The sequence below is a fragment of the Salminus brasiliensis genome, chromosome 3 (assembly GCF_030463535.1).
Source record: "Salminus brasiliensis chromosome 3, fSalBra1.hap2, whole genome shotgun sequence".
Taxonomy (NCBI): Eukaryota; Metazoa; Chordata; class Actinopteri; order Characiformes; family Bryconidae; genus Salminus; species Salminus brasiliensis.
In genome coordinates this window covers 46,966,674-46,988,929 of record NC_132880.1, presented here as the reverse complement: position 1 = coordinate 46,988,929, position 22,256 = coordinate 46,966,674, and the positions used below count along the sequence as shown (strand labels likewise).

The 22,256-nt window shown below is 38.8% G+C and overlaps 1 protein-coding gene across 1 annotated transcript; it reads right to left on the bottom strand.

Moving 5' to 3' along the window:
- Positions 1-4,760: 4,760 nt before the first annotated feature.
- On the bottom strand, positions 4,761-21,535 carry LOC140552262 (UNC93-like protein MFSD11). The gene is made up of 13 exons (XM_072676401.1): positions 20,533-21,535; positions 19,333-19,388; positions 16,649-16,756; positions 16,464-16,543; positions 16,116-16,212; positions 15,309-15,367; positions 14,279-14,426; positions 13,723-13,772; positions 13,480-13,545; positions 13,253-13,378; positions 9,383-9,557; positions 9,159-9,294; positions 4,761-7,948 (listed from the first exon to the last, which is right to left on the bottom strand). Exons 1-13 carry the CDS (start codon positions 20,620-20,622, stop codon positions 7,796-7,798), a joined length of 1,344 nt encoding a protein of 447 aa, XP_072532502.1. The 5' UTR covers positions 20,623-21,535; the 3' UTR covers positions 4,761-7,795.
- Between the last annotated feature and the right edge of the window lie 721 nt (positions 21,536-22,256).

The window sequence follows — 22,256 nt, the reverse complement described above, 5'->3', positions numbered from 1 at the left end:
AAATCTACTACAGAGACAGTTATTCCAGCAAAAGCAGTAGAAACTCGTTTTAATACCCTTGATTTCAGAAGAAACAATGAATGAACAGGTGTCCCAATACTTTTGTCCACACAGCGTAACTCTCTGAGGTGGCTGCCTCCCGCTCTGAGCGTGTGTTATCACTAATGTGTGAGTGTGTGGAGGTTCAGTTCTGGTGTACTGCTGTCTTTCTCATTTCTGTAGAACTGCTACGCCTGCTCCACACGTCATTTGGGTTTTGTTGGTGCTGGCACTCGGCCTTCTCCCCAGCCCTTTGTGAAACAATTATGCAAACAACAGATGAGTTGAGGCTTGTTGTAAGGAGCTACAGAACAGCCTCACCGCTTCACACAGTGCTGTGCGTCATTTAGTGATCATGTAGGAAAATGTTATCCCGCTCTAATCAGGTAATTTCACCTCATGCCATTAAGGGTCAAGGGGCAGGAGATAAGCTTACCTTCAGTTTCACCTCAGTTCAAATAAACATGAAGAGACTAGAGTCTGATCACAGTCCATCAGACTTGTCAGACTGTTCTGCAGTAATACTCTTATGATAGGCATCAATTTACAAGTACTAGTAGCTCAGAGATCTGCTTAAATTCGCCTGGCAACTCTGACAAGTACACTACATGTCCAAATGTTTGTGGACACCCCTTCTAATGAATGCATTCAGCTACTTTTCCTTCTAAGTCGCACCCATTGCTGCTGACACAGATGTGCAAATGTACATACACAGCTTATCTAATGCCTGTAGAGAAGTACTGCCAATAGAATAGGACTCTCTGGAGCAGCATGGCACCAGGCATGTCTAATACCAGGCGTGGGCTAGAGGGGTATAAAGCCCCCCTGCATCATTCTCTAGAATGATGGTTGATGCTCCATCCAGTGCTTTTGGGATGAGCTGGGAAATTGGGTATGATAAGGTCATCAAACATCCTGACCTTGCTAACACTCTTATTGCTGAACGCAATCAAATCCTCACAGCAATGCACGTCCAAAATCTAGTAGAAAGCCTTCTTCTCTGGACAGTGGAGACAGTTACTCCAACAAAAGCAGGATAAGCTATTTTCTGATACCCTTGATTGCTTCAGAAGACACAATGCATGAGCAGGTGTCCCAATACTTTTGTCCAGGCCTTCATTGCAGAGAGGAGTCTGTTTATTACCAATCATGCTAAACAATCCCACAAATTAAATATTTTTGAACTATAACTGTGGAATTCTTTGCTGTGTGCTTATTTAAACAGGCTTCTCTTTGTTTACGCCAAGGAAATGCCAGTTGTCGATTTTACATTATAGACTGAGGCAAAGTTAAAGGTTAACTGTGTGGGTCAAGGGAGGTCCTGGGAAAATGAGGATAAGACGTAAGTATAGACCACTGTACTCAGCGTCAAGCCCATATATGGCACCCCAGCTCTAAGCTTGATTTTCAATGGCAAAAATAAATATGTTCTGAATTATGAGGTCATTTAAGAGTCATAAATAATGATGATAATAATAATAATAATAGAAATAATAATAAAAATAATAATAATATGGCTACATGCATGCTAATGCTGCGGTGCATTAGCATGTATGTAGCCATATTATTATTATTATTATTATTATCATCATCATCATCATCAGTAAGCTACACCAAGGCTTAAAGCCGTCGCATCACTGTACGGTTTGTCGTCCCTCTTCAAGGCTGACCACAGAAAGATTAGAGCAACACCAGCTGGCATTTTGACCTTAAAATAGCAGCGTCTACTGCAGTTAGAGGAACTGCCTCTACTGTCCAGGGAAGACGACTTCCTACTAGATTTTGGAGAAGCATTGTGAGGATTTGATTGCATTTAGCGTCAAGAGCGTTAGTCAGGTCAGGATGTCGGATGATCTCCTTGGATGGAGCAGCATCCATTACTCCAGAGAGCACAGTTTATCCACTCCATAGCTCAATGCTGGGGGGCTTTATAGCTACCCCTCTGCTAGCCCACACCTGGCATTATTAGGCAGCATGGGGCCAATAGGTTCATAATGTTGATCTGCTCCAGAGAGTCCTATTCTATTGGCTGTACTTCTTCTCTACAGGGACTAGACAAGCTGTGTATGTGTGGAAATCTGTATCAGCAATGGGTGCAACCCAACGTAACTGCATATATTCATTATAACTGTCTACAGGAAGTACTTTCACTTCTAGACAAAGGCCTCCTTCCTTCTGCAGACACTCTCTGACTAAGCCCCAGTTGATCTACTGGTTTTGTTGCTGGGAAACTAATCAGGCACTTTCCCACTGTTTAACCTTTTATATGCCAGCTTTTTTATTTTACTATCGCTTACAGAGACATCAGCACTCTGCATGTGACTGGGGGACACTGGTCTGGCTACCAGGAACTTCAGTGAATATTAAACTGTGTGTATATATATATATATATATATATATATATATATATATATATATATATATATATATATATATATATATAAGCACACACACACACACACACAGGCATTCAAAAATGCTTCAGGATTTGGTGGCAGGATTCTGTTTTTCAGACCATGAAACCAATCCAATGAACTTTCCATTCCTGGAATGTAATTTTGGGTCCCAGGGCTTAAGCACTGCAATCCTCTAAACATGGATTTGCATAATCCAATTTTGACCATAATACCATGAAAATAGTAATAAATAATAATAATAATAATGATAATAATTACAGTTAATTAAATGTGGTCCTCCTGACCAGCATAAGCACAGAGGTGGTAGTTGTTCTGATAAGGCCCGGCCTGAAAATAAAATATTGATGATAATATATAACAATGTGTGGTTACCATGACCTCAGCCTCTTATTTTATTTTGTGTCCTATATACAGTATATGTTGTTATCGGAGCCACGCCCTATTAAACACAGACACCACATGACGTTAGGGACTGTTTTATTGAGTCATGTGAAAAACGACAGGGCTAAGACAAGCGGCCGTACTCAGAGAACTTCCCTAATCCTTCCTATTACATCATTTCCTCTTCCTCCTATTCTCCTTAAAGATGCCCATTGTTAAGGTTTGCCACCTGTGCCCTCTGCTGGACGTACTGGTGATCAGGTCTGGAGCTATGGAAGATTCCCTAGAGAAACTTTCAACGGCTCGTTCTTTACAGAACCACTTTTGCAAGGGAGACACTTTTTATTAGTTTAAAAATGGATGTAAAGAATGTAAATGTAAGTAATTTAAATACATGCAAAATGCAAAAACCTCAGAAATCTCCAAAATGACAACTTTACAGTTTTGTTTTTTTACTTACATATGATATTTTTTTTAACTTATAATTATAAAAATATGATTCTGATGCAGCTAGATATTCAAATCATTTTTATTTTTAAATAATTGTACATGTAATTGTTTCACAATTAAAAATGAGCCTTTTACATTTCACTTTACTGGCAAAAGATCCAATAATAATCATTTATTACATTTATAAATTACTAAAAAAAATATAAATGTAAATATTTAGAGTAGGTCGTTACCAACAAACAGTACCTCTGAACTGTGAACAGTTAAATTTTCCCTCCGACACTGTGTTGGATTGTTGTCCTGCATTCTGATTGAATAGTCAAATAACTAGTGATGTAATTGGCTAGTTTAATTCCCCTCATGCAATCTCATTGGCTAGTTGAGTGTCCATTCTAAAACCTGATAGGATGGTCGAATTTCGGTTGGTTCCTTTAAATGGAAGTCAGTGTAATTGTAATTTATTCCAGCCCAGCTAGATATTTAATCCATTTATTTTTTGTTGTTTTTGTTCTTGTTGCTACATGTATTTGTTTCACAACTGAACATTAGCTTTTTACATGTGTGTATTTATTTATTCACTATTTGTTTTATTTATTTAACAAATATTAAAAAAATAAAGAAAATTTATCATTGATTTTTTTGAGTGTGAAATTTAGAAATGTATTATACGTATAAGTGGACTAGTTATTAGGGTTGAAAGTTTAGTTCAAAGTGTTTTATATGTAGTTATACACAATACAATCAGTAGTGAAAGGCTTTCATAGCTATTTTAAGTGTCTGATATCTTTACTTGTACTGAATTTAATTTAATTGTACTTTCAGTTTTGGGGAAAATACCTCAGCCTTTCAGTTTCCATGACGTTGGTGTTTGTCTAACTGGGAATGCTGTGTTAGAAACCACAAAATTCCACATTATTAAGTCACGTTTCCAGAATGTTAACCTTCCTGGAATACCAGGTGTGGGCTAGAGGGGTACGACCCCCCCCCCAGCATTGAGCTGTGGAGCAGTCAAAAAACTGTGTTTTCAGGAATGGTGGTGGTGTTTTATCCAGAACTTTTGGGATGACATGGGTGATTACCAAACATCCTGACCTCTCTAACGCTCTTGTCACTGAATGCAATCAAATCCTCATAGCAATGCTTCTCCAAAATCTAGTAGAAAGCCTTTCTTCCCTGGTCAGTAGAGACAGTTACTCCAACAAAAGCAGGAAAATGGACTATATATATTATTAATACCCTTGATTTCAGAAGAATCAATGAAAGAGCAGCTGCTCAATTACATTTTTATATAATATATATATTTATATAATAATATATTTATATAATATATGTAATTAAATTTTTATCATTTTAATTACATTTTTAATTTTATTCATTTCAAACCATTTGGAAACCTTTACTTTTAAAAGTGCCCAAATCTTCTCTACGGGAGAATGAAATACAATGACAGAAACTGCTTTGCAATGACTTGCGGTTATTTATTGAATTTTGGACCCGAAATACTGTGCGAGGCAATGATATAAACACAGAACAGATACAGCTATCAGAAACACAGCAGACAGTCCTTTACTCCACTGAAATGATTCCATATAAAACATCAAATTCAACACAAACGATTATCAGATAACACGATCGTACTGCTGGAATACTAAAAGAGAAAGCTGGTACATCACTGAATATAAACAAATACATTCACAACACTAATTACGGTTAATTATTGCATAGCCCTTACACAATTTAGAGTTAGGCGCTAAAGCAGTGCTAGAAAGACTGTGACACAGTCAACAACAGCCGTATCTTCATTAACGCTGGTTAATTTACTGTACAGCACAAACACTATATTCCATTTACCAATATTTCTCAGCTGAGTTTGTCAAAACATACACTATGTCCAAATGTCCAAATGTTTGTGGACACCCCATTCTAATGCATCTCCAATGGACTCTCTAGAGCAGATAAACATGAACCTATTGTTACCATGCTGCCTAATGCCAGGCGTGGGCTAGAGGGAGTCCACTGAGCTGTGAAGCAGTATTAAAAAAGTGCTTAAAAAAAATCCTCACGTCAATGCTCCTCTAAAATCTAGCAGAAAGCCTTCTTCCCTGGACAGTAGAGACCCTTACTCTAACAAAAACAGGATCAAGTCTTTTTTAATACCCTTGATTTCAGGAAAAACAATGAATGAGTAGATGTCCCAATACTTTTGTCCACATAGTGCATGTATGGCACTCTAAACTGGACCTTCTCAAAATTGCTATAGTCCATTTTGTATGCCTGTAAAAGACCCTCATATGTATTTGTCTTTGGCAAATAGCCATAAATGTCCTTTTAACTGAGTGTAGGTTGTATTTGCATGTTATCGCTCTGATCATATCAATAATGTGAAATATGCTTAACTCCAATAAAACCTAAGCTAAAGATATAAATGAAGTTTAAACTAAAACTATAAAAAGTAATAAAAAGTACAATATTGACAGTGCAGTTCATAACAACTTAAGGATAACCAAAAAATGTGTCAAAAACTGATTAAACACTGCATGAGCAAAAGTATCCTGTAGTGATCTGAACCCTGAGAGTGTGTGTGGGGCAGTGTGCACTGTGTTGAGGCTTCTACCCAATTACGTACAACACACTAATACCATCAGACTATACACACTAAGTCTATATACTAATACTGCAGGTTGCTGCCAGACGTGAATAGGTCCTCTATTTCCAATTGGGTCATAGTGGCCAGCATAACCGCACTGTCGCTACCCGACCCTGCAAACTGAGCGGGGGGGCGTGGATTGGGTAGCCAGTAGCAGTATCCCTAAATGATAAAGGGCTAACGTTAGCTAGGCATGTGAATATGACAGTCGTTTTCTGTTAGGCTGGTTAGGGTGGTTCAGTGAGAATTAGCTGATATTAGCTAGCCAACCAGACACCTGCTTCACTAAGTGTTACAGCTGTATATAATAAATGTTATGTATGTTATAAGTTAAGCTCGGGATGTCTTAACGCTGGATCTCGTTTTGAGGCAGATATACCCACGTGATGTCAGTGCATACCCACTATACGCAACTATTAGGCATTTTTTGCTATAATTACATACTTAATACTCAAACTAGTTACTATTAGTAATTAGTACGCAATTCGGACACATCGTTCAACGTTTTGGACTGCAAATGACATTTTGTACACCAATGAGCAGTCCTGTTATGACCTACAATGGACACACAAGTGTTGGACACACTTGGACCTCGGAGCAGTGGACGAAGGTTGCTCCACAATCCATATATAATCCATGGCAGCTCCACTTTCACAACTTACAGGATTTAAATAATCTGCTGCTAAAGCCATGGTGGAGCATCGATGGAATATTAGGTGGTGGTCATAATGTTTAGAATGTTATTATGTGGTTATAATGTTTTGTGGATCATTAGTGGATAATATGCATCATTTCCAATCAATATTTTTACTATGAATTCATGCTCCAGTCTTGAGTATCAGGATTTGGGATTTACTCAGAGTGAGGTGATGTCTGGCTGGCTTTGCAGGTCATAGAAGAGACGTGCTAGTTTTCATCCTTCTAGTGTTGGGGGCATTGCTAGTGATGGGGGATGTTCAGACGAACAGGGATTTGGTATTTGGCCCTTCAAATTGGGTAGAAAATAGGGTACAATTAGAAATTGCTCATTTTTTGACAGCAACCATCCTCAGCACAGCACAGGAAGAGGCTAAACAGGCAAAAAACTGATTGCGGATTTGCATATCCCGTCTCACACAGCAATCGGATTTCAGTCTGACTAATCAGAGATGCATTTGACTACCCAGTATAAAAACATGAGGCTAAATCTTTTCAGAATACAATCCAGATAGTGTGAACAGGTGTAAATGGGATCACTGACTTCTACCCCTACTCTCTAGGTGGGTAGGACCGTCGCCTTCCCCTCCCCTCATCATTAGCGCAGTGCTAGCCAGTGCAGACGTTTGTTAGTTGTTGTAAAAGCACTGGTAGTTAGTGTTGTCCTCCAAGCACATTCAGCTGTCCAATGACGCTGCGTTAGAGGTAGTTTGAAAAGATGCAGTTGGCTGCTAGTCTTCAATCTCCCAGAACTGGTAGCATTGTGTGACAAGTGGACAACTGACCAGGACTATCTTAAACTAAGATGAATGTCCTGCAGTAAGAACCGAGTCCTGACCTCAATCTCATCAAGTGTGCATACCACTATTTGAAATCTAAAATCTACAAGAGCCATCCCATCAAACCTGCCACAGCAAATGTGAAACCGATATAAACCCACCCTAAAACATGCTTTTAGTGTCATGAAAATATGTGCATCATTTAATGCTGATAAATCTTACTTTCAAAACTCCAAGAGTCCAATGTAATTAAAATAAAGCTCAAGCTCAAATAAGTGTTAGTGTTCTGTAAGAGCTCAGGAGATGAAGTGACATGAGGCTGCGCTATTGTGTGAACACTACAGGGGGGATGCACCAGGCTACAGAGACAGGGCAAATACTTTTGACTAGTATTCTGGAAGATCAGCCGAGACATTCTGCATCCTCTCCACCATGAAGAAGCACAGGGTGCCTGTGAAGCCCAGGATGACCATAATCAGGAGCTGCCAGGTCAGCAGGAGGTAGCCACTGTAGAAGAAAGCCACTGCTGCAAAGATAGACTGACGGAAAAAAAACATGGCATTATATTTTTATATTTATAGAATTCTTTTTATATTATATATATATATACTTTCACACACACATTATATATATATACATTATACACATACACACACAATTAAGAGACCAAGCTACCTTATCAGTTTGTCTGGTTTTACTATTTCTAGGCAATGTGTTTAGGGATATTTACATTTGCGTTGTATTTCACATAACATTGCATAACAATTCCCCTAAATTCCAAAAAAAAATGTGCTATTTAGAGCATTCATTTATTTGCAGAAATGACAACTGCTCAAATAATGCAAAGAAATTATTATAATAATTAAAATGCAAAGACATTATTATTGAGATTTAAACAACACAGTACTAATATCTGAACTCATTCAGAGCATTCAGAAATCACTATGGTGAAATAACCTCGACTGCCGGCTCTCCACTAGTCTTTCAGATTGCTGTTGGGACTTAATGCCATTCATAGTCTGCAAATTCAGCTAACTGTTTGATGAAATGCCTGGAATGGTTGTCATACTAGTAGTCACACACACACACACACACACACACACACACACACACACACACACTGCCCAGATAAGCTGTCAAAGGTGTGTGTGTAAGTGTTTATTTACTAAATACCAAAGACGCAACATTTCTCAAAAGTGAAGCAACCACAGGTCTAGCACCTCTGCTGGCTGGGTGCAGTATGATGTGTTGCTCCGCCCATCCCCACGTTTCAATGACAAAACAACTCCACCCATTTTCCATTTAATTTTCCTCCTCTAAACGGCCTTTCCATCTCCAGTGTCTCTAATTTTAACAGTTAACTTTCCCTGTGCAAATACTGGCCCATTTGTGGTCTGGGAGAAAGGGGCGGGTCTCTCTGGTTGCAAATTTGACAACAAAGTAATGTTTTTCCATCACTGTGTTCATCATTAGAACATCTCCAAAGTTCTCCGCATGGAGTCTAGTGTTATTTAGAGTTCTCCTCAGATCAACACTTGGTTTGGTGGTAAATCAGGGCTTAATGATGCTTAGTGAGCTGCTGCTGAGTTCTGGAGCTACTACTGGAGTAAAAACTCACTGCTGATAGTCTGGGTTTTAAATAATGTGCTTAAGTGTCTAAAACCTCTATACAGTACAGAATACATATGTGTATATAAAGATACAGATATTTTTATATGGGGTGGGAATGCAGTATGAATCATGCTTTACCTGAATAAACTTAAAGATGGCAAAGGCAGGTGCGCTCTGCTCACTGTAAACTCGGCCCAGAATGCTGTACAGCTGAGTGTTGAAGCAGCTGTCTCCGAGCCCAAGCAGGAAGCTGCACAGCATGGCGATGGACACGCTAAAAGAACACAGGAAGCTTTGATGTATTACAGAAATCAGCACAAGACAAGACACACATGGACTGTACGAGTCGGACAGAACTGTACCTTGGTGTCAAATACGGCTTCTGCTGGGTGCTGCTTTTAAATACCACTGGAGCATCATCCGGTATGTTGAGGAAGATCAGGTAGAAGGCCACAAAATGCACCACCATACCAAGGAAGACGACCGACGTGCGCCGAAACCGGTTGTTCTTCAAGACAAGTCCAAACAGACCTCCACCTGAAAGAGGACGGAATTACGATGAAGATTCAGCCAAGCTACGGTCATGGTGTCATAGTTTTAGGCAAGCTATACATCGGATGTAAAGAATCCTGACTGAATTCTGAAGATGGCTTAAAAAATGGCTTGAACGTCGCCTTCCTACATACGACTTTGCAGATTGCAAGTATGACGATTTCTGTTCAAGGAATTTAGTGTGAAAACAACATAAAAAGCCAGGAAAAAATATTTTTCTGTTTTCTTTTTGCCCAAATAAAGTAAGTATATTTAGCATTATAGCAATAATGCAAAGAACAGAGTATAAGCATTAGGTAAGCAGTGTTTTTTATAATTCAGTGAGACACAGCTGTGGAGGAGAGTTAGCCACTAAACATTACAAATATTTTAGACTGAAGTGTCCTTGTGTTGCCGCCAAATAATTGAAATACAACTCATCCTGGAGATTAACCCCTAAAAAATTATTAATTAAAAATGTATAAATAAATGTAATATTACATTTCAAACACAACTTAAAAGCAGAATACAGAGAACAGGTTTCTACTTTGCAACCCATCAGTACCCAAGTGGCAGTCCACATTTCTTACTTCTTGCTATTATTTTACAAATGACTATTTTCTTTATAGAAAATATCTGTGACGGGACGGTCAGGGACTGAGTGATAAAAAGGGTCACTGTACACCAGGACACCAGGTCAGGAAAGTGCCACACTCAGCAACAGGGAAAATGTTAACTAGCCCGAACAGCAAATAAGAGGACTGTAAAAAAAGTGTTACCAGGTCAAAAGTTTACAGAATTCAATTAAACTGAATCTATTTTTTAACAAAATAACACTGAGTTTAAGCAACTTAAGGAACGAGGGTTTTCTGGTATAGTATTCTTAACACACCTGTGTTTTCCAGCTTCCTCAGCTGGTCTGTTTTCTGTTATTCAGCTCTTACTTTCTATCAGTTCTCTTGTCCAATTTAGGTCACTTGATTAAGTCACTAGCTGGGCAATCTGACAATATGTTACAATATGTTTACAATGTTATAATATTTTATGTTACAATATGTTTTATGTTTTCTTTATAGAAAATATCTGTGACGGGACGGTCAGGGATTGGACCCAAGTGCAGAGAGGAAAGCCTGTAAGGACAGGCCTTATGTGATGTAGGGATGTGGTTAGCGTCACTATGGGTGGTTTTGTGTACTGCGGGAGAACAGTTGCAACCCCAGCAATGGAGGTCCAACACCTTACCCCTGCACCACCAGCAAGCCCAGGCAATTGGTGGAGTTGCAGCCCTTAAAACAATGAAATAAAAAAGGCGGGAAAACCAAACAAAGGAGACATCAAGATGGCGTAGCTCAGACTTCGGGCAGTTAGCACCAAAACAACTGAAAACCAATATTCATATTCATATTCATTCGCTCTCTCTCTCAGAGCAAAGGTTTCTTTGAGCTGTTTGATTGTCGAGCTTTGATCTCTTCAGTTTATTACTTTTACAACCCTGTTATTTTCTTTTCCTTTGAACTTTTCTTGAGTCTCCATTTAAACTCCTTTCTTTCACTTCTGTGGACCGGAGCGTACCGGTCACCCCTCTACAAAGGTGTGACAAAAAAGTGCCATTTCTCACCGCCTTAAATGCTGTGACCACCAGGTGTGTCTGATTCACACTGATTACTACTAGGAGGTAACAGTGCCTCGCTGCCGTCGCCCTCTGCTGGTAGGCAGCAGCAGACACTGACCCCTTACAATATCCTTTTTTCCTCGTGGGAAAAGACTTCTAGAGTTTGTCTGAACATGATGTAATAGAATTAATCTACTCTTGCCAGTTCTGCCAAATACCTAATCCTACAGCTTAATCCTGAGTGATAAAAAGGGTCACTGTACACCAGGACACCAGATCAGGAAAGTTCCACACTCAGCAACAGGGAAAATGTTCACTAGCCCTAACAGCAAATAAGAGGCCTGTAAAAAAAGTGTTACCAGGTCAAAAGGTAAAATTATTTTTAACAAAATAACACTGAGTTTAAGCAACTTAAGGAACTAAGGATTTCTGGTATAGTATTCTTAACACACCTGTGTTTCCCAGCATCCTCAGCTGGTGTGTTGTCTGTTAATCAGCTCTTACTTTCCATCCGTTCTTCTTGTCCAATTCAAGGTCACTATGAAAAAACAGCTCTTTGTATGCTGTATGCAAACACAGAGCCATAATAAGCCTTAAACTAGAGCTGGGCAATCTGACAATATGATATAGTATCATATTGTGATAAATTTTGTTATTGTGGTACACAGTATGCTTTTATGAGTGTGTCGTGGATATCGTCAGTGCTTAAAGAGCACAGTTTCATGTCAAACAGTGTAATCAGTCTTATTTTATTCAATTAAGTGAAGCATATTTCAAGTAAAAATCAAGGTATAGGAGAGTATTTGGATAGCAGTTTTTAACATTTACATTGTTGGTGCATTTTGTCTACATGACAAAATATTGCGAAAATTATGCATATGGTAAAAAATGTCTTTAAATATTGTGATCGTTTTTTTTCATATCGCACATCTCTACCTCAAACTCAAAAGGATTTTTGATGTAATGAATGATGTAATAAATGCTGATGCTTTGCTGGTTATGAAATGAACCAATTAAACATCTGTAAGAACATAAATGCCTTCATTACAGTTATTCACTTCTGATATACAACAAAATTCACCTTATTCACATAACCCAGCTTAGAAAGCTTGGAAAGCTGGTGTCAGAGTGCAGGGTAGTGGTGGGCAATATGACAATATTTTGTCGTATTGTGATAAATTTTGTAATTGTGGTACACAGTATGCTTTTCTGAGCATATTCAGAATATCAACACCAACTGCACATTTTATTACAAACAGTGTAAGCAGTCTGATTTAACTAGATGAAGTGCAGCATGTGTTAAATAAAAATCCCTGAGAGAGTATTATTTTTAAAGTGCTCTCATTGCTCATTAAAACTGACTCTGAAACCCCTGCACAACGTGTTCCCTGCATGTCTCTTAATGGAGCTAAGTATTCACCTCTCCACGAGAGCACCCACCTAACACCATACTTCCAGTCGTTACAACCTTCAGTCAATACACTGGGGCAATTTGTCTGTGATTATGTGTATTGTGATCCATTTAGAGTATGACAATGTACTTAAATATCGCTATATAATATTTTCACCATATCGCCCACCCCTAGTGCAGGGTCAGGCATGCCACAGCGACCCTGGAGCAGGGAGGCAGCTCAGTTTGAACCCACAACCCTGTTATCAATAACCCAGCACTCTAAGCACTGAGCCACTACTGGCCCGAGCCAATGAGAAGACCACCTGGACCGTTTTTGTTATATAATTAAATTAGAACAATTAATAACTCATTATATTAATCTTTATTATTAGATTTGTTCAATGCTGCTAGATCAGTCAGGTCCTCAACACACAGCTCTGCTGTTTGGATTTTGTTTATTTTTTGCGCTTCTTCTGGTTTGTGTTGTATTGTTTACTTTCATCACCCACCCAAAAGAAACCAGATAGCCAATCAGGGTTTGTGGGACCAATAGCTCCAAAGTTTTGCACAAGGTGTAGTTAAGATTTAGAGGGTGTACAAGTCATGGCCTGCGCAAGCAATGCATGCCCCTGGAAACCCCTCCTTTGCACTGCGAAGCAGATACGTATACTTCAGATATCGCTCATGTGTACTCACCAACTATTTCCCCGAATCCCACCACAATCCCTGAAATCCCAATCAAGGCTTTGGCTCCGTCTCCAAACTGACTCGTTGCACCAATGCAAGTTCCATAAACACCACTGTAAAAAGAGAGCTCCAGACCTAGAGGGAGCGTTCACTCCTGTCACTGATCACGTTAGATCCCTTATTACTAGAAAATACAAGAATGCACTGATAAATTTAGTGTGATATGTCAAACTTACCGCTGTATGCCATGCAAAAGCCTAAAAGTAATATCGTTTTCGAGCCAAAAAGGTGAAAAATTGTCTCTGGGAAAAAAAGAAAAGAAAAATTATGACTGATCATATAAACACATAAGGCCTAAATACTACAACTGTCACAATAAGTTTACTTTATGAATAAAAACCTAAAATTAACATTTTCTTCTCCTCTCTGGTGAGTCTGATCTGACAGCAATGATGTTTGTTGGTGATTTCAGTACTTACTGAATTCTGCCTTGGCATCATTTATAGCTGAGTTGGCTCGCTGCTTATATCTGTAACACAGAAAACCAGCTGGAACCACATTCACAGTCCAAACCAGCTCTTATGGAAGTATGAGCAGCTCTAATGTTGAGGTCACTCTAGGAAATGTCATTAAATTTCAAGCAGAAAAACATGGTGGTGTGGCGACAGGTCACATTTGACCCTAAAGTCCACACAAGGGTTAAAATAATGTCTAAATATGAACAAAGACATTACCATGCCTATTATTAATTGCTACAGTGTGCAATACCCCCCACACACGTACACACATGCAATTAAGAGTCATTTCCAATTACTTGTAAATAATCTGTAAATAATATTGTTATTGCTTCTTACTTCTATTATTTATATTGTGTATATAGTGGTAATTTATCTACGTTTCTGCTTCTGAGTGTCTTGCTATCCTTTTCTGCTGTGACACTGAGAATTTCCCCACAGTGGGACTAATAAAGGATTATCTTATCTTATCTTATCTTATCTTACAGTAAAATGAGCAAAAATGAATGTTTAACTTTACATTAGTCGAGATGATAACAAGGACCGTCCCTCTTCTTCAGAGAGAACCTCCTCCTCCAGCTGCTGTGACTTTCTCAGGATGAGGAAGCTTAGAGTGCCGAGCACAGAGGTGACCAGCAGAGCGATGAACATGATCCTCCTGTCTCCGTCTGTAAGGAGGGAAAATGACATCAGATAAAATGTTGACGCCCATATTTGCAAATTCAGATTCAGTCAAAATCTGGACTTAATTAGTCTGTTAACTTATTAAAAGAATGACCACCTAATTACCCTGTTCTTCAATGGTCAGGACCCTAAGATGACTGACCACCACAGAGCAGGCTGTCGTATTGGGATGGTGGGTCAGTCATTCATAGCACTGCAGTGACACTAGACTGACATGGTGGTGGTGTGAGTGTGTTGCGCTGGTGGTACGAGTAGAGGATGGTGGACTGAAAATAGTCCACCAACCAGAAATATCCAGCCAGCAGCGTCCTGTGGGCACTGATGAAGGGCTAGAGGATGATCAACACCAACAAACTGTGCAGCTGCAGATACAGAGCTTCTGTCTCTGACTGCACATCTACAAGCTGGACCTGCTAGGTAGGAGTGTCCAATAGAGAGTGGACAGTGATTGGACAGACACAGTGTTTAAGCACTCCAGCAGCACTGCTGTGTCTGATCCACTCAAACTAGCAGCGCAACACACACTACTAACACACACACTCACCACCACCATGTCAGTCAGGGTCACTGCAGTGCTGAGAATGACTGACCCACCACCCAAATAATACTACAGTCTGCTCTGTAGTGGTCAGTCCTGTGGGGTCCTGACCATTGAAGAACAGGGTGGAAGGAGGGTGATAACAGAGTCTGCAGAGAAACAGATGAATACAGTCTGGAATTATAGAACAGTGGAGCTGATAGATAATGAGTGTAGAAACAAGCAAGTGGATTAAATTAGAATTCTTTCTTTTAAGGATACGTGAAAATAATTAATAAAAGCATTACATTTCAGTAAGATATCAGATTAAAACTGATATACAAGTTACCTGAAATCTCAGTTTTTCCTTTCCAATCTAAATAAACATACAGATTGCCAAACAGCATACTGAAAGAAAAGAAAGCCAAAGTTATTGTAAAGAAATCGAACTGCAACAGAAAATAATTCAATAAAATAGTAGGAAACATTATGATGAAAAAGTCCAGTGTTCACCATAACTACACACATATCAGCTCTCTGGTAAATGATACCAAATCTAGTCCAGGTTGTTTGCACAGACTAGGGCTGGGTTATATGTATTTTGTGGGATTCATGTCCCTGTTCAGATGGGAACACACACAATAATCCTAACGCTAAATGTATAAATATAGAGACAATGATAAAGAGATCAGCAAAAGACTGACATATAACAATGTACAGTGATAGCCATAACATTAAAACCACAACAGTAAAGACAGGTGAAATTAATATCACTGATTATCTGCTTCCAATTGCATCTGTCAAGGGGAGCAGGAAGAACGGACAAGGAACTGAGTCTATGTTCAGACTGCCAGCCCAAATCTAGATATCCCACATTTTTGTCATATCTAAAACAGTTGCATCCAGATTTATATTTGATGGTCTGGCCAGCAAAATAAATAAATAAATAAATAAATAACATCCGAACCTTTCAGAGGTCTCGTGCCTCAATGGGTCAGGGCTGTTTTGGTAGCACAAAGAGTGACTACTGGTTATAATGTTATGGCTGACTGATGTACATTTTCAAACATGTGGCCCAGCCCTAATGCTGGCACTACACATTGCTACTATTCTGGGCAGTGGTCCACGTTTTCAGAGACTTCTACTGCGTCCGTACCTGCACTGCAACAAAGCCCAGAACAAGCCAGTGTTCCTGTTGATGGTGGAGGCATCAGAGTTCTCCACCAGAAAGTGTCCTTGAGCCGTCCAAAGCACTGGAAAAGAAAATAAGGGGTTTAATCCAATCTGAATGTGTCAAAAGCCCAATTAAATACTACAGAATTAAGACACTGGATTTGAGATTAGATTGGATTACACTAACCCATTAAATGTTATTAATCTAAGTCTGGGTGGAATGCATTTAGCATTTATGCACAAAGAGGCTCTACAGCATGGGCCGAAACGCTCCTCTTAGCAAAGCTGAGCGAAAATGGGTTTCAAATGCCAGAGAAGTCTGAACACTTACGGGCTGCTCCGATTCCAATTAGCACGGAGGTGAAGTAAAAGGACCAGGTGGACGGTCTAATGAATACAGCTACATAACCACTAAAAGACAGACAAATGAGGGACTATGTTATAATGATGATGAATGTACAGAGATGAATGTCAGCAATGCTTCGATAGAGGTGTTGGCGAATAAATGATACTTGCCTGTAAAGAATTCCACTGAAGAACATCGTAACCCGTGGTCCAATTACTGTTACGACAGGGGGGGCTAATAAATTAGCGAATGAAAAAATACCATAGATAATCCCAAGGCTGAAAAAAAGAAAGCAAAAGCACGTTAATGGGCATTTCTCAGGCGTATTAAATATCACACAGATAGCTGTAGCTTGCATTATAGGCCTGTATGAATAGGTTGTGTTTAAACAGGTGTGTGAGTGTGGAAAACACACCTTTAAAGGTCCAAAGAATTTTCACTGGACGTAACGTTCTTCCCTATTTTAGCGATCTTTTGGCGAGGCGTTATCCTAACCTTAACCCACACTTGAACATAATCTTAATATAACCTTAATCTACACCTTAATCTACACCTAAACCTAACCTTAATATACACCTTAATCTACACCTAAACCTAATCTTAATATACACCTTAATCTACACCTAAACCTAATCTTAACCTACATCTTAATCTGCACCTTTATCTACACCTAAACCTAATTCTAAACTATTCTTAATCTACACCTAAACCTAATCTTAACCTCCACCTAAACTACACCCAAACCTAATCTTAACCTACACCTTAATCAACACTTTTATCTACATCTTAACCTAATTCTAAACTATTCTTAATCTACACCTAAACCTAATCTTAACCTACACCTTAACCTACATCTTAATCTACACTTTATCTACACCTAAACCTAATTTTAAACTATTCTTAATCTACACCTAAACTTAATCTTAACCTCCACCTAAACTACACCTAAACCTAATCTTAATCTACACCTTAATCTACACCCAAACCTAATCTTAACCTACACCTTAACCTACATCTTAATCTACACTTTTATCTACACCTAAACCTAATTCTAAACTATTCTTAATCTACACCTAAACTTAATCTTAACCTCCACCTAAACTACACCTAAACCTAATCTTAATCTACACCTTAATCTACACCCAAACCTAATCTTAACCTACACCTTAACCTACATCTTAATCTACACTTTTATCTACACCTAAACCTAATTCTAAACTATTCTTAATCTACACCTAAACTTAATCTTAATCTCCACCTAAACTACACCTAAACCTAATCTTAATCTACACCTTAATCTACACCCAAACCTAATCTTAACCTACACCTTAACCTACATCTTAATCTACACTTTATCTACACCTAAACCTAATTCTAAACTATTCTTAATCTACACCTAAACTTAATCTTAACCTCCACCTAAACTACACCTAAACCTAATCTTAATCTACATCTTAATCTACACCCAAACCTAATCTTAACCTACACCTTAACCTACATCTTAATCTACACTTTTATCTACATCTAAACCTAATTCTAAACTATTCTTAATCTACACCTAAACTTAATCTTAACCTCCACCTAAACTACACCTAAACCTAATCTTAATCTACACCTTAAACTACACCTAAACCTAATCTTAATCTACACCTTAATCTACACCCAAACCTAATCTTAACCTACACCTTAACCTACATCTTAATCTACACTTTTATCTACACCTAAACCTAATTCTAAACTATTCTTAATCTACACCTAAACTTAATCTTAACCTCCACCTAAACTACACCTAAACCTAATCTTAATCTACATCTTAATCTACACCCAAACCTAATCTTAACCTACACCTTAACCTACATCTTAATCTACACTTTTATCTACATCTAAACCTAATTCTAAACTATTCTTAATCTACACCTAAACTTAATCTTAACCTCCACCTAAACTACACCCAAACCTAATCTTAACCAAACCTTAACCTACAGGTTAATCTACACTCTAAACTTAACTTTAACCACAGTAAAATGTGGAATCCTTCATTTCGGTCTAGTCATTGCTCTTTTATAAGATCCGCAGGATTTTCTCCAGCGTTCTCTCCCAGCGCTGCTTTTTCAGGTTGTGTGTGTTTGTGTGTATATCGCTGAACAGAGCTGCCATCAGACGACTGAAAAACACCCGTCATACTTTAGACTGGACCAATCAGCCTATACGGACGTTTCTATGTGAGATCCACCATTTTTTTCCTAACTACACTGGTAACACAAATTCTTTCCTGTTTGCACTAGCTAGGTACCACTTACTTCACCTTGAGTTCACATCTCTCTTTCTGGCTTGCCCACACCCCCACACCAATTTGGGAGGTATCCTTTGAATTATTGATCTATTCTAACTAGCTGAGGTTTTTCTTGGGTAAATAGCAAAGCACTTTGTAAGTCGCTCTGGATAAGAGCGTCTGCTAAATGCCATAAATGTAAATGTAAATGTAAATTTGGCTGCAGACATTCATTATCAGAGTAGCCCAAACAACTGCAACCTGACCATTGTGACCTGCATCAGCACTTACCTGTGATACCCACTAACAAAGCAGAATTAGGTGGGAATTGTTATGTTTTTGCTGCAGGTGAGGAGTGCAATTAACTTTTCCTCCACTGCTGTAAATACTAATCACACTATGAGCTCCCCCTCATTGACAGCTGTACACATGCATTTCTGGACAAGCTGAAAGCATGGACATAGCTTCAGCAAAGTCACAGTCTACTAGGACCTAAGATACAGCTCCAGCTCCAGGTCAGAAACGCAGGAAATGCGCAGGAAGTGTCCACTGAGCCCAAACTCGTAAACATTGTACACTTACCTGTGATAGCCACTTCCAGTGAAAGTAGCATTATCCAGACTTTTCACCACTGTTTGCTGAAATAAAGCAAAATAAATGAATAAGCATAGCTGATCATTATCAGTAAATGAACATTACTGTTATTATATTATCATTACAGTCTGATTAGACACTAATAAAACAGAATTAGGTGGGAATTGTAATTAACTTTATACTAAGAGCTATGAGCTCCCCCTCATTGACAGCTGTACACATGCATTTCTGGACAAGCTGAAAGCATCTGAAGCTAGAGAAGCATGTGGGCTGAGGTGGTAAAGTAATACTACAGGATTTTACACTAATATGACTCTATGGGTTACGCAGCGTTACACAGCAGCAGTTCTGGAGAGAGGTTCTCCTCCTGCAGCTCCACCACCAAACCTCCACAGTGCAGTACAGCAGCAGCGATCCGGCCCGGAGTGGGAATGACGGAGACGCCATTCTCCCCCTGTTAGTCAGTGGAGGAGCATCAGCATGATCCTTAGGCTGCTGTTTTAGGGTAAGATTGGGGCGTAATACTGCTTTAAGTGAATTTAGGAAATTATAGTCTGCATACAGCCGAACTGAATGATGGGCTACCTCAAGGCTACGGTGTATTACTACTCCGTCTCTACAGGGACTTCTGTACAAACTGCTGGGGCTGATCTTTGGTCTTAGGAGCCTGTAACAACCCTTCGGCCCGCCGGCTGGACGTAGACTTTTCATTTTTTTAAGGGGTTAAGGCTCAGCCACCAACCTACACCCAGTTCTTACTACAAGACCATGACATTCCAGTATTGCAGCCATTCATCACTCATGACTGAAGAGGCAGATTGCAAACACGAGATGCGCCTGATCTGGATTTCCGAAACAAAGGTCTTACACATACCGAACATGCAAGATGGAGGCAAGCAGGGAAACACAGTCTGTTATGGAACTGTATTTTTTTCTTTGCAGCAATGCAAAAACCTTGCATCTCCAAGAAGGAGGAGGAAATGCCCTACGTAACTTTCAATGGACGTCAATGTAAAATGATAACACCACATATTTATGGAGCATTTCTATTGCTCAGAGGACAGCTGTCAGACTCATAATTCTGTCATTAGTTGCAAAAAAGTTGATTTCACACAAATGCGATCATCAGTTGTGTTATGAAAGGTTAGTAATAATAGTAATATCTCAAAATACAACCATCTCACTTACTTCTATATTGCCACAGGTTGTGAAGGCAGTAAAAATAAATAAAAATCCTATTCCCAGAATCACCACATTATATGTCCTGATGTCAGACATCTCTTCTTTTTCTCTCTGCTTGTCCAAAATCCTACCAGTGTCCTCCTCCACAGCTCCAGCAAAGGCACAGTCTACTAGGACCTCAGCTACAGCTCCAGCTCCAGGTCAGGAAGGCAGGAAATGCTGGAAGTGACCACTGAGCCCAAACTCCTAAACATTATACGCGGCTATTCAGAGGCACTGTCCGAGCCCCCAGCTTGATCTGCAGGTTATGAAACCCCTCTCGTCCTGGCTGAAAGTCACTGAGTCAGGCTTAATGTCTGTACTGGCTGTCTAGCTGCAGCTGCTCCAATGCAGAAGTCAAGAGAGAGCCAAACTGCTAAATAACGTCCCTTCCAACTTTCTAATACTCCTCACGTGGTTTGGATTAGTGCCTGGCTCTGAACCCAACTTCTGATAGCTTTAATAGTTTGTCAATGTTCTGTTAATCCCACCGTTTCCAGATTATAATGCTATAAAATAGGATATATGGCGAACGCACTGTAACTTGGACTCATGCTGCCTTCAAGCGCTCCTCAGAAGTTCCTAGTCACGACCCTGGAGCTCGTAAGTACGACGTGTTATCTGTCCAAACTGTTTAGATAGGATTATATTTCTTATTGGCACCAAAAAAAAAGTTTAATAGAGTTTAACAGTTTTATAATCATCTTATTTTGTAAATGCACTATTTCCGACACGACTTGAACGCAGCATTACCAGGTTATTATCAGGTGCGTATTAAAATGCCATTAAAATTAAAAACACGCAAAACATCGTAACGTAGCCACAGAAAAGTTAGATTAGAGCGTTTTTAAGTAGCAATATCTGTTAATATATTGTATTATGAGCTAACTGTCTTCAAATATCAGCGCAATAAGAAACTCCAAGAGCTTTTCCCAAAACCCTGACAATCCAAGGTACAAAATAAGGCTGCGTTCAAGAGCTCCGCAGAAGTTTCCACTGACACTCCGGAGCTTCCGAGTACACTTGTGAAAATGTTAAAAATACATAGCTATATATACATAAGTATTTTGAGAATGACTTAAGAACATCAGTTAATCGCACTTAAATAAATATAATCCGTTAAAATTACAATTAAAAACAACAACAGATTTAAAAGACAATAATCAGTTTTTTTGTTTGTTAAATTGACAACAAACATATGAGACTTATTGAAGGCAGCATTTTCTAGCCAATGCGTGGCATCGAAAACACGTTTATAACATGATCACAGATATGTTACCTAGCTCAGAAATTAAAGTATGTTGGATTGTTTACTGCCTTAAAATATCATTAAAATAAGTAACTAATAAAAAAGCCTTATTTTTATTTTCTCAGGGCACGACATCTAATACGTCGCTAGATAGATAACATATTGGCCAGTCGCTGCCCATCATAAGCCCATCCCTGCTGCTTAAAATATATTTGAATATATATTTATTTATTTAATAATAATATAAATAATAATATAAAATAAAGCAAAGTATCACGTATCAAGAAAGTATCATAAAATAACGGGGAATTGAATTAAAATACAGAAACAGAATGTCAACATATCAAGAAAGTATCTAGCTAAAAAAATTATTAATTTTATTAGGAAAATAATAACGTGTTACCTCGAAATAATAAAATAGCAATTCTCTTCATAATAATGG

Coding starts and splice junctions, on each gene's coding strand:
- LOC140552262 (XM_072676401.1), bottom strand. CDS start 20,622: ATGTCTGACATCAGGACATATAATGTGGTGATTCTGGGAATAGGATTT. Junction 14,427..15,308: donor AGGAAAAACTGAGATTTCAG/GTAACTTGTATA, acceptor CCCTCCTTACAG/ACGGAGACAGGAGGATCATG. Junction 13,379..13,479: donor CTTTTGCATGGCATACAGCG/GTAAGTTTGACA, acceptor CGCTCCCTCTAG/GTCTGGAGCTCTCTTTTTAC.